At 37.5% G+C, this 13,249-nt stretch overlaps 1 protein-coding gene across 1 annotated transcript; it reads right to left on the bottom strand.

The window, feature by feature from the left end:
- Positions 1-10,305: 10,305 nt before the first annotated feature.
- Positions 10,306-13,249, bottom strand: PCDHB1 (protocadherin beta 1). Its single transcript, XM_029941189.1, has 2 exons — positions 13,109-13,249; positions 10,306-12,759 (listed from the first exon to the last, which is right to left on the bottom strand). Exons 1-2 carry the CDS (start codon positions 13,247-13,249, stop codon positions 10,306-10,308), a joined length of 2,595 nt encoding a protein of 864 aa, XP_029797049.1.

The following is a 13,249-nucleotide window of genomic DNA, read 5'->3' as shown; positions in this document are numbered from 1 at the left end:
CCAAAGGAGGTGAGGTTTGAGCTAAGTTGAATTTTATGGTACCAACTTAAACACAAACCCAATGAAATGATTTTCTACTGCAGATGAAGTATTCATGGTTTTGTGAGAAATGGGATTTTCTCAAAAGATGGGATCACCAGGGCTTATGTGAAATGAGATGCAGTCTTTCAGTGAGTCAACAGCACAGAGACTTGTATGAAGTGTTGTGGGTTGACAACTAAAAGACTAGTGATGGGCCTTTTTCCCCCCAATTTGAATTTGGTACAGATATCTAATACTCAACTTAAAGGAGAGAACTGCAGCTTGAGTTGTGCATGTGTGAGTAGTTGGTTAACAATATCAGCTTTTTAAAAATGTTTATTTACAAGGGGGAAAGGGAGTAGGGGGGAGAGTGAGAGAGAGAGAGAGAGAAAAAGAGAGAGAGAGAGAGAGAGAGAGAGAGAGAGAGAGAGAGAGAGAGCACATTCATGGGAGGGGCAGCGAGAGGGAGAGAAAGAATCACAAGCAGGCTCCACTCTGTCAGCAAACCGCCTGACTCACATGCTGGATCCCACAAACCATGAGATCATGACCTGAGCCACCCAGGCACCCCTTCCTTTTAATCTTTTTGATGTCTCTAGGGTCTGTAGTAATGATCTGTTTCATTTCTGGGATTAGTACTTTGTATATTCTTTTTCTTTGAACTTCTCTAAGAACAAGCTCTTTGTTTCACGGATTGTTTCTATCATTTTTCTGTTTCAAATTTCATTGATTTATGCTTTTATTCTCATTATACACTTCCATCTCCTTGCTTTGGATTTGTTTTGTTCTTCTTTGTCTAGGTTCTCGAGGGTATGCTTAGATTATTGATTTGAGGCTTTTCCTCTATCTTAATGTTTGCATTTAGTACTATAAATTTCCCTCCTACTACTATTTTAGCTGTGCCCCACAAATTCTGAGATGTTGTATTTCCATTTTCATTCAATTCAATGCATTTTTAAATTGCCCTTGGTACTTCCTCAATATGTGCATAATTTAGATGTGTATCATTTAGGTTTGAAGTGTTTTGGAGATTTTTATCTTACCCTTCTATTAGTGATTTCTAGTTTACTCTATCATTTTAATTACTTTAAATTTGTTGAGATTTATTTACTGGCCCAGGATATAATCTATCTATCTTGGCATATGCCCAGTGAGCACTTAGAAACAGTATAATTCTGTTCATCTGCGGAAGAGTGTTCTATGTATGTCTGTTAGATCCTGTTAGCTGATTGTCGAGTTCTTGCTGAGTTTGTCTACTTCTTCTGTCAATGGCTGAGAGAAGTACTGAGGTCTCCAAACTACAGTTGTGAATTTGTCTGTCTCTCCTCCTGTTCCATCAATTTTGCCTCACGTATTTTGCAGCTCTGTTGTTCCATACATGTGCATTTAGGATCACTATGTCTTCTTAGCGAGCTGACTTTCTTATAACTATATCATGTAGCTTTCTGTCTCTGGTAATTTTCTTTCTCTGAAATTTCTGATATTAATATGGTCACACCTGCTTTCTTTTATTAACATATTTATGATATATTTTCCTATACTTTAACTTTCAACTAACCTGCTTGTTATATTTAAAATGAATTTATTATAGACAGTATATACTGAAGTCATGTTTTTTAATCCATTCTGCCAACTTCTGTCTTTAATTGGTGTATTGGATCATTTACATTAAAAATGTTTTTAATGTTTATTTATTTTTGAGAGAGAGACAGAGTGTGAACTGGGGAGGGACAAAGAGAGAAGGAAACATGGAATCTGAAGCAGGATCCAGGCTCCAAGTTGTCAGCACAGAGCCTGATGCAGGGCTGGAACCCCCGAACTGGGAGATTATGACCTGAGCTGAAGTCAGACACTAAACCCACTGAGCCACCCAGATGCCCCTGATTCATTTACATTTAATGTAATTGATCATAAGCTAGGGATTAAGTCTGCCATTTTAATTTTTGGTTTCTATTTGTTTGTTTCTGTCTTCTTTTTCTCTTTCTGTAGGTTACTTGACCATTTTTAAAAATTTGATTTTGATTTACCTGTAGTGTTTCTGAGTACATTGCTTTATAAGGCTTTTTAGTGGTTGGTTTAGGTATTACAGTATATATAGATAACTTTTGACAGTCTACTCATGCCATCATTTCACCTGTTTGAATGAAGAATAGAAATTATACCTTCCTCTTTATCTTTTTATTCTGTCTCTTGTTTATAATATTGTCTTAGTAATTCCTTCTATATACATTCAGAACCACATCAGGCAGTGTTGCCGTTTTTGTTTCAACATAATTTAGAAAACTCAAGAGGAGAAGAAACTCTATTGTATTTGCCCATTTTTTTTACTCACTGTGCTCTTTCATACTTCCTGATGTTCCAAGGTTTATTTTTTTAACTTTAAAAAAAATGTTTATTTTTTGAGAGAGAGAGACAACAAAGTGGGAGCAGGGGAGGCGCAGAGAGAGACAGAGACACAGAATCTAAAAGTGGGCTCCAAGCTCTGTGGTGTCAGCACAGAGCCTGATGTGGGGCTCAAACACACAGACCATGAGATCATGACCTAAGTCAAAGTCTGACACTTAACCAACTAAGCCATCCCGGGACACCCCCCCACTCCTCCGCAAGGTTTCCCTTTTAAATTGTTTCTTTTCTGTTTAGAGGACTTCTCTTAGCCATTCTTTTAAGGTCAGTCTGCTGATGACAAAGCTCTGTTTTCCTTCACCTGAGAATGCCTTGATGTCCTCTTTATTCCTGAAGGATCTTTTAACTGGGTATGGGATACTGGGTTGACAATTCTTTTCTTTCAGTCACTAAAAACATTGTGCTACTTGCTTCTGACCTCCACCATTTCTGATGAGAAACCCCCTATCATTAAAATTGGTTTCCCCCTATAGGTAATTTTTTAGTGTCATTTTTCTCTAGCTGCTTTCAAGACTCTTTGTCTTAGATTTCAGAAGTTTGACTATAACATGTCTATTTTAGATTTTTACTGTTTGGAGTCTCAGTTATTTTTTTTAAGTAGGCTTCATGACCAGTGCAGAGCCCAACATGGAGCCTAATACAGGGCTTGAACTTATGACCTTGAGATCAAGACCTGTGTTGAGATCAAGAGTCAAAGGCTTAACTGACAGCCGCCCAGTTGCCCCTTGCTCAGCACTTTAAATATCCAAGCTTATATCTTTAAGCCAAATATGGGTAGTTTTCAGTCTATCCCTACGCATACTTTTTTAGCCCTATCTTCCTTCTCCTTTCCTTTCCTTCTACAACATCAATGACACAAATATTAGAACTTTTGCTATTTTCCCACACATCTCTGAAGTTCTGTTCATTTACTTCTATTTTCTTTCTTGTTCAGATTGGGTAATTTCTATTGTTCTATCTTCTAATTAACCGACTCTTTTATCTGTTTCCTCCATTCTACTATTCAGCCTATCCACAAAGCTTTTTATTTTGGTTATTGTATATTTCAGTTCTAAAATTTCCATTTGGTTCTTCTTCATATTTTTTATTTCTTTACTGAGGCTTTCTTTTTTAAATTTTTATTAAGGTTTTAATTTTAATTCCAGTATAGTTAATATATGGTGCTGTATTAGTCTCAGGTATACAATATAATGATTCAACAATTCTGTACATTAATCAGCACTCATCATGATCAGTGTACTCTTTAGTTCCCATCTCCTATTTCACCCATTTTCCCACCGACCTCCCCTTTGGTAACCATCAGTTTGTTCTCTATAGTTAAGAGTCTGTTTCTTGATTTGTGTCTCTTTTTCTTCCTTTGTTCATTGGTTTCTTAAATTCCACATATGAATGAAACCATATGGTATTTGTATTTCTCTGACTGACTTATTTTGGTTAGCATTTTATTCTCTAGCTCCATCAATATTGTTGCAAATAGCAAGATTTTGTTCTTTATATGGCTGAATAATATTCAAGTCTGTGTGTGTGTGTGTGTGTGTGTGTGTGTGTGTGTTTCGCTTCTTTACCCATTCATCTATTGAGGATTATTGATCATAAGTTAGTTCTATTTTTAATTTTTTGAGGGACTTCCATGCTATTTTCAGCAGTGGATGCAGCAGTTTGCATTCCCACCAACAGTGCATAAGGGTTTCTTTTTCTCCACATCCTTGACAACACTTGTTTCCTGTGTTTTTTATTTTAGCCATTCTGAAGTGATATCTCATTGTAGTTTTGACTTGCATCTTCCTGATGATCAATAATGTTGAGCATCTTTTTATGTATCTTTTGGCCATCTGTATGTCTTCTTTGGAGAAATGTTAGTTCATGTCTTTTGCTTATTTTTAAATTGGGTTATTTGGTTTTTGGGTGTTGAGTTGTATAAGTTCTTTATATATTTTGGATACAAACCCTTTATTGGATATGTCAGTTGCAAATGTCTACTCCCATTCAGCTGGTTTTCCATTACTTTTGCTGATTGTTTCCTTTGCAGTGCAGAAGTTTATTAGTTTGATGTAATCCTAAAAATTTATTTTTGCTTTAATTTCTTTTGCCATAGGAGACATATCTAGAAAAAAATGTTGCTATGGATGATATCAGAGAAATTACTGCATCTGTTCTCTTCTAGGATTTTTATGATTTCAGGTCTTACATTTAGGTCTTTAATCCATTTTGAGTTTATTTTTGTGTATGATGTAAGAGATCAGTCCAGTTTCATTCTTTTGAATGTAGCCATCAATTTTCCAAATACCATTTGTTAAAGAGACGGTCTTTTTTCTGTTGTGTATTCTTGTCTCTTTTGTTGAGGATTAATTGACCATACAATTATGGGTTTGTTTCTGGGCTTTCTACCCTGTTCTATTCATCAATGTGTCTGTTTTTGTGCCAATATCATACTGTTTTGATTATTACAGCTTTGTAGTATAACTTGAAATCTGAAATTGTGATAATTTCAGCTTTGTTTTTTATTTTCAAGATTGTTTTGGATATTTGAGGCCATTTGTGGTTCCACACAAATTTTAGGATCATTTGTTCTAGTTGTGTGAAAAATGCTGTTGGTATTTTGATAGGAATTGCATTAAATCTATAGATTGCTTTGGGTAGTATGAAGCTTTTAACAATATTTGTTCTTCCAGTCCATGAGCACGGAGTATCTTTCCATTTGTATGTGTCATAACTTCAGAAATTTTTGGCAGTGTTTTCTCAACCTTTTTTTCATGGACAAGATAGACCAATTCTACCTTCTGGCTCTAAGAAATGTCCCCAGCTTTTATTTTCCAACTTGTATGGAAAACATTTTTTTCCACAATAGCACATAAGAGCCAAACTTATGGCAACCAATGCCAGCTTCCCATCCTGTGGCTCAGAAATATGAGGGCTTCATCCGTGTTCACTATTTTATGTTTGTTCCGTTTTTGTTTTACACATTTTCTAATTTTTAATTTTTATGTGTTTTTGTGGGTTCATGTGAGTAGGTATGGTGCACAGAAGCATAAGCTTGCTTCACCAGTTGAAGAGAAAACGGTGTTATTTTTACTTCTTAATATTTTATTTCAGTGTTATATAAACACAACCAATACTTTAATAATATTTTTTAAGTGTTACAGATATTTGTAAATGAAGTCAAAGTTTTGGTTGAAGAGCAGGTTCTACTTAGTCACATACTTTGATGATATTCAACTGTACAGAAAATAGGCCTTTATATAGGAGATTTACACAGATGAATTCTGCTTCCACAAATAAAACCAACTCATCTTTAAATAGAAACCAACAGAGACTTCTGGTTGGTTCAGTTGGTTGAGTGTCTGGCTTCAGCTAAGGTCATGATCTCATGATTCGTGAGTTAGAGCTCCACATTGGGCTAACTGCTATCAGCACAGAGCCCACTTCAGATCCTCTGTCTCCCTCTCTCTGCCCCTTCCCTGCTCACACTCTCTCTCTCAAAAACAAATAAAAAACATTAAAAAAGAAACAAACAACAGGAAAATACAGACACATCACAGAGAAAGCAATATATTTACTTATGTTTAGAAGAATTAAATTCCATTTCTTATATATCTGTATGTCTAATTTCAGCATATAAATCTATGTCTTAACTGACATCTCTATTAAACATAGCTTATAAATATATTAACATGCCCACATAATAAAATTTAAAAATTTCATAGGTTAGTATATATTTAGTAGTTTTATAACTATAATGAAAATTTTAAATCAAAATAGTGTAATTTTTATTTAAAGTTAAAGCATCATTATGAAGAAAGTTTAACAAGATTTAATAAAACTTATACTTAGTTTAAGATGATACAGCATATAGAGTTACAGATAAATACTAATTTTGGCCAAATGTGTTCTTTGTAGGTAATTCCAGTCTTATAAATCTGCTTTTCATCCCAGATAAAAAGGCTTCCTGAACAACAAAATAAATAATGGTAATGTTGAATTGTAACCCCCCCAAAAAGTAAATATCCATGAATATATACATAAAGAAATAACTATGTATTAAGTAAATAGAAGAGAAATGACAAAATTTCCTTACAGAAGAATTTCAATTAATTAATATAAAAGTAATAAGGGAAATAGAAAATTACCATTCAAATGCCACAGTGTTAATTGCCATAGGAAATGTCCAGCATTGGATAGAAAACTTAATGGGCAAAAGTTTAAGCAGAAACATGATATTTGGATCATTTCAAAGTGTCTTTATTTAAATCATTTCTGCAGTATTCTTCCCAATGATGCATAACATCAGTACTCCTTGGGGCACCTGGGTGACTCTGTTGATTGAGCATCAGACTTCGGCTCAGGTCATGATCTCATGATCTCATGGTTCATGGGTTAGAGCAGGCTATGTGCTGACAGCTCAGTCCAGGGCCTGCTTCAGATTCCATCTCCTTCTCTGTCCCCCCACTCACGCTCTGTCTCTCTCAAAAATAAATAATAAACATTAAAAAATAATAAAAGAAAAATAACCTAAAGAAGACCAAGACAATCTCAAACTGAGGGACATATTTGTTAACTAAACTTATTAGAGTAATTATTTCACAATACATGTAAATTGTCATTATCCCATACACCCTGAACTTATACAGTATTATATGTCAGTTATACCTCAATAAAACTGAAAAAAAAATTGAGGAACATTTTTACAAATAACTGACTAGTACTCTTCCAAAGTCTTGAGGTCATGAAAGACAATGAAAGGTTAAGAAACTATCATGGATGGTAGAAACTAAGGAGACATAATTAAATGTGTTGTGGGATCCTGGATTGGATCCTTGAAAAGAAAAAGGACACTAGGGAAAAAAGCTTGGAAAATCTAAGTAAAGTCTGCAGTTTAGTTAACAGGATTATACCAAGGTTAATTTCTTAATTTTGATAACTGGCAATGGTTATGTAAGATGTTAACATTAAGAGAAGCTAGGTGAAGGGAACTTTATACTACTCATGTGTTTTATAAGTCTAAAATTATTGCATAACAAAAAGCTTCTAAAAGGTTTAAATTCTTTATAACTTAAAACTTCCAGCATGAATGTAAATCTTTATAAATTTCAAAGTTAAATAGGCTATTAAAGCAATTGCCCAAATTAGTTAGATATTTTTAATTGAATATTTCTCATGGTCTTTTTATATAAGAGCACTGTAAAGCACTTGAATTAGGTCTTTGAGTAAATACAAATAGTTCTAACATCACTTGACATTTGAGGAAGGGTAACTGTTCTAATTATTTCTATTCTTTATTTTAATTTGCTGATGGAAATCTGATTGAATCTCAGCTGGTAGATAGAGTTCTCTCCAAATACAAATGGTTCACATCACATTCTCTAAATCGATACAGAGATGTCTTTAGTTTTTAATCATCAAGCACAATTGGAATTTACTTGGAAACTTGAAGTCTGAATAAAAATGATAGATCATCATTTAATATAGTAGTTCCCAATTTGAATCTATGGCAAAAGTTTCACTGGTCTAAGGCAAAAATGAGCCCAATAATGGCATAATACATTTTTCATAAAAGGACATTTTTAGTTTATAGGACAGTTTCCTTTATTGCTTTATTGCTTTATCATTTTTATATTAAAATGCCATTTCCTTTGTGAAATATTATTGCAAAATGATAGGGTTTGTTTTATTTTAATTATTTTTCCATACATGGAAAAAGGAGAAGTTGACAAATCTACAGTTCCCATCCATTTTGTATATTTGTGTATGTGAACTTTATTGTTTGAAGTTCAAAGTCTTAGGGGCACCTGGGTAGCTCGGTCAGTTAAGTGTGGACTGTATTTTTTTTTTATTTTTTTAATGTTTGATTTATTTTTGATAGAGAGATAGAGCATGGGGGGCGGGGGGGAGAAGGAGACACAGAACTGGAAGCAGGCTCCAGGCTCTGAGCTAGCCGTCAGCCCAGAGCCCGACACGGGGCTCAAACCCACGAATGTGAGATCTGACCTGAGCCAAAGTCAGACGCTTAACCGACTGAACAACCCAGGCGCACCTAGTGTGGACTCTTGATTTCAGCTTAGGTCATGATCTCACAGTTTGTGAGTTCGGGCTCCACATTGGGCTCTGCGCTAATGGTGGGAAGCCTGTTAGGATTTTCTCTCCCTCTCTCTCTGCCCCCTATCTTTCTCTCTCTCACACTAAATACATAAACTTAAAAAATGAAATTCAAAGTCTTAAAATCACCAATCTGTACTATTTTCTTTCCTTATTCTTATCATCAAGCAAGAGATGCCATTGAAGTAATGTAATGTAATCAAATACAGTTAATCAATGACAATTGTTTAATCAAATGCAGGTAACCCAGAGGTTTTGAGTTAATAATGTTTTAATTTAATTGCTATTTACCCATAAAAGGATTCTATGTTCATTCTCACTTAAGACCTCTGATTTCAGTATGCCTTAACCTAATCCTAATCTAAATATACTGAAACACTATTCCATGTTTTGTCCAAGAAGGACTACTCCAAATGAGCAGAATTATAACATGATTTATGGAAAACAGTTAATATTAATAAGAAAGACAATTCATTGGTATTCCGCATTTGTTTTATCCATTCTCAAAATATTAAGGAAAATACTGAAGGCAGCCATTGGTTATACCAATTCTGCCCTAAGCATCTCTAACATTTTAAAAATAACTTATCACTAAATTTTAGTATATCTTGGCCACCAGGTAGAGAGCCAGGTAGTACCATTCAGAGCCAGTCATAATTCTATGAATGAAGCTTATATCAGTAAGTATGATTTAAAGAGTATTTTAAGAGATACTTCTCTCACCTCTGAGTTCCGAATACAAATATTGTGCTCTCCCATATAGGACATATGCTCCTGGGTCTGAATTTACACACACTTAAAATAAGGCACATGATTCAAGTGTCATTAAAGCAAACTTTTAAAAAAAGTTTTAAGGCCAAGTTAGTAGTATTGTTACCATCATTGAAATATGTTAATGTTTCAATATTGGTTTCTTTAATTTTAGAATGAGAGAAATTAAAATAGGTTTGAAGGCAAAACAATGATAATTTTTAAAAGGCCTAACTTGCTTCACTATTCCATTTCACTTTATGAATAATTTGCTAGGAAATACCTTTTTTCTCAATTTTCATAATATCACTTCAGAATGCTCAGAAGGGAAAATGGCCTAAAATCAAATCTGATAATATCTGAAAAGGTATCTTTTCTTAAGGCCACTTAATTGGTATTAGTGATCACTATTTCCTTTAATATCTTTTATTTTGATAGCATTTGTTAATGACAACAAGCCTAATTTATTTTTTCTCCTCATCTACCTTTCATTCTCCTCATTCAAATAACTATTCTCTGATAAGGAATGTGCATAAAAGAGGGGTTTCGGACTTGCCTAAGGCCTAAATGACCATTAAGAAATCACCTCTAACTTAATTTTGGAGAACATTCCTGAATCTCTTTAGTGTTAAATCTACCCTTAAATACATTTTCAAATAAGTCAATCCTTTTTTTTTTTAACCTTTCCTCTTACCTGGTTATCCTATGAGGACCACCTTTCACAAGGCATTTGTGTCCTTGTGAATGACATCATGCAAGATGTTAATTCGAAGATGATCTCCACTCACTAAGGAACAAAAATCTAGAAATTTCTGAGTAATGATTAACTATATTTCTGCTTCTCAAACCTAATTTCTTCCTGATGTATCAAAACTAGAAGCTAGTTTTCTTCCCTATGCATACATAACTGTCTACTGGAAAATTATTTAAAGGCAAAATAACTGGGTATTTCTGTGGAACCAAGCATTTCCAGGTTCAGAACTAATGAACTTCCAGAGGAGACATGAATAATGGTTACATATAGCTCATGAGCAAGAGCTACATATAGTCATCAGGTACTTGGCCATGGCCCTCTAACCTCCGAGACCTATTCCTATCAGAATCTGGTGGTAAACTGGAACCAGCCTCTGTTTTTGCCTCTCCAGTGCCATGCGGGAAGGGGAAGTTGGGCATAAAGCGCTTAAGAAACCGAAACTCACTATTGCCAGTGCCAGTGGCCGTGCACATTTCATAGGCACTCAGCTGAGATGAAGATCCATTGGCTCCTCCTTGTACCAGGTTGTTAGGGAAATTACAGTCATAGAAATGCTCTTGAACTGTGAACTTTTCTCTATATTTAACCTTCTGGTAGAGGTGTATAACAAAGATCACTGTGACAGAGAAGAGAAAGAGAAAGGAAAGCACAGCCAGAGAAATGACCAAATATTTTGTGGATGGGTTTACCCTTGTAGGATGCTTGGCTGGATCCCGGAACTGCAGATAGGGCTCAGAAAAACCATCTACCAGCAAAATGTTGAGTGAGGCAGTAGTGGAAAGAGCTGGTTGGCCATGATCCTTAACAAGAATGATGAGTTTCTGAATCATGGGGTCTCTCTCAGCTATCTGCCTCAGTGTACGGATTTCCCCATTTTGTTGTTGAACAGAGAATAACCCAGGGTCAGTGGCCTTAAGGAGATGATATGAAAGCCAAGAATTCTGACCTGAGTCACCATCCACAGCCACTACCTTGGTCACCAGGTAGCCTGCCTCTGCAGACCTGGGCACCAGGTCATTGCAGGGCAAGGTGCCATTCTGCAGGGGGTACAAGATCATTGGGCGGTTGTCATTGTCATCCAGAACAACTACTCTGACAGTAACCTGGCTACTCAGTGATAGGAAGCCCCGATCAGTTGCCTTTACCACAAACTGAAATTTTTGAATGGCCTCATAATCCATGGTTCTCAGTGCATAGAGCTTCCCATTGTCTGAATTTATAGAGATATAAGCAAAGACTGATAAATCTCCACTTTCTGGAGGAAGCAGAGTATATGTTACTTGGGCATTCTCACCCAAATCCAGATCCTCAGCATGAACTTTGCCAATAAAAATTGCAGGGCTGTTGTTTTCTCGAACAGTCAAAATGTATGAGTCTTCCTGAAATATTGGGGGGTTGTCATTAATGTCAGATATAAGTACCTCAATCACAGTTTCTGTGAATAGACTGGGTGGCCCAGTATCCTTGGCAACAACGGTGATATTGTAGCCCGAGACCTCTTCCCGATCCAAGACTCTGTCAGTAACCAGAGAGTAAGAATTCCGAAAAGTAGGTTTGACTGCAAAGGGAAGGTCCTCTCTGAGGAAGCAGATGATTTTTCCTCCCACTTGAATGTCCCGATCTCGAATAGAGAAAAGGGCCACTACAGTCTGTAGTGGGGAGTCCTCAGGGAGAGGGCTGGACACAGAGGAGACGGTCACTTCAGGAGGATTGTCATTAACATCCACCACTTCCACCAGGACTTTGCTGTGGGCAGAGAGACCCCCTCCGTCGGTGGCTTGAATGTCAATATCGTATGTTTCAATTGCTTCAAAATCTAGCGGTCCTCTTAGTCGAACGTCCCCGGTCTGAGCGTCAATCTGAAATGTCTGGAGAATTGTTTCTGGGTTTTGAGCTAAAGAGTAAGTTATTTCCTTGTTGGAGCCCTCGTCCAGGTCTGTGGCACTCACAGTGACCACCAAAGAACCATTGGCACTGTTTTCTGGTACCTGAGCGCGGTATACCAGTCTGGAAAACTGAGGCACGTGGTCATTGACGTCCAGAACCTCCACGCGGATGTGGGCGGTGCCAGACTTGGCTGGGGACCCACCATCCACCGCTGTAATTGTCAAGTTGACTTCAGGCTGCTCCTCTCTGTCCAGGGGTTTATCCAGCACCAGCTCAGCATATTTGGGCCCATGGCTGCGAAAGCGGGTATGCAGGTGGAAATACGCATTGGGGCTCAAGGTGTAGTTTTGGAGACCATTGAGACCCACGTCCAGATCCTGGGCACTCTGCAAAGGAAAACGTGAACCCAAGGGGGTGCTCTCCGGAATCTTTAAAAGCGGCTCCTTGTTTAGGAAAATCGGGGCATTGTCATTGATATCAAATACTCTGACCTCAACTCGAAAGGACTGCAGCGGCTCCACCAGAACTATTTCAAAATGCAGAACACACGGGTCAGCTTTGCCACAGAGTGACTCCCTATCCAGTTTCTCCTTCACGAACAAATCCCCTGTCTTGCGGTGGAGCCGGAAGTGCACTTTGTTGCCCTCGGAAACCAGCCGCGCCCCACGCGCAGCCAGCTTCCCTACCTCCAGCCCCAGGTCCTTAGCCACATTAGCCACAAAAGAACCGCTCTCCATCTCTTCTGCCACTGAATAGCGGATGGTCGCAGCACCTCCCATAGATATGCACACAAAAAAGAGAAGAGACCCTACTTGCCTGCTCTGCATCACTTTTCTGTGCCCAACGGCAGTCTGGTCTCACAAGCGCACTCTCTGCAGCCGCCGCCACCGGTTGTGGGTACACTTCACTTTTCTGCCAACAGATTCTTGCAACTGCTGCTCTCGGCTTTGCTACTCTATAACCGCAACTGGGCTAGCTAAACCCCGTAAGCTGTTTTGCACTTGGAAGAAAATTTGCATTGAGCAACTCAACTCCCCAGTCTATCCAGTGTATTAATAGATATGTTCTCATTCTGGAGAGTTAGGTAGAGCATGAAAGTTGTTGCCAAAGCAACGGCAGACTCTTTAATTCCCTTTCAGGAAAAAGTCCTTGGGGATTAAGAAGCCAATGAGGATACTCACTGAAGCTGAAGTCACCAACCTGGGAGCCGGCTGGGGCTGCTACAGCAACCAGCAAACAGCGAGGAGGAAGCAAGCTACCTTGCATATTCCATACTGTCTGCCCAGAGCTCAAGGGAGAGTCAAAAAGGCAGCTCTTTCTGCCCATGGTCTCTGTGCCCAT

Source organism: Suricata suricatta, chromosome 6 (assembly GCF_006229205.1).
Source record: "Suricata suricatta isolate VVHF042 chromosome 6, meerkat_22Aug2017_6uvM2_HiC, whole genome shotgun sequence".
Classification (NCBI taxonomy): Eukaryota; Metazoa; Chordata; class Mammalia; order Carnivora; family Herpestidae; genus Suricata; species Suricata suricatta.
This window is presented reverse-complemented; position numbering and strand designations above follow the sequence as displayed.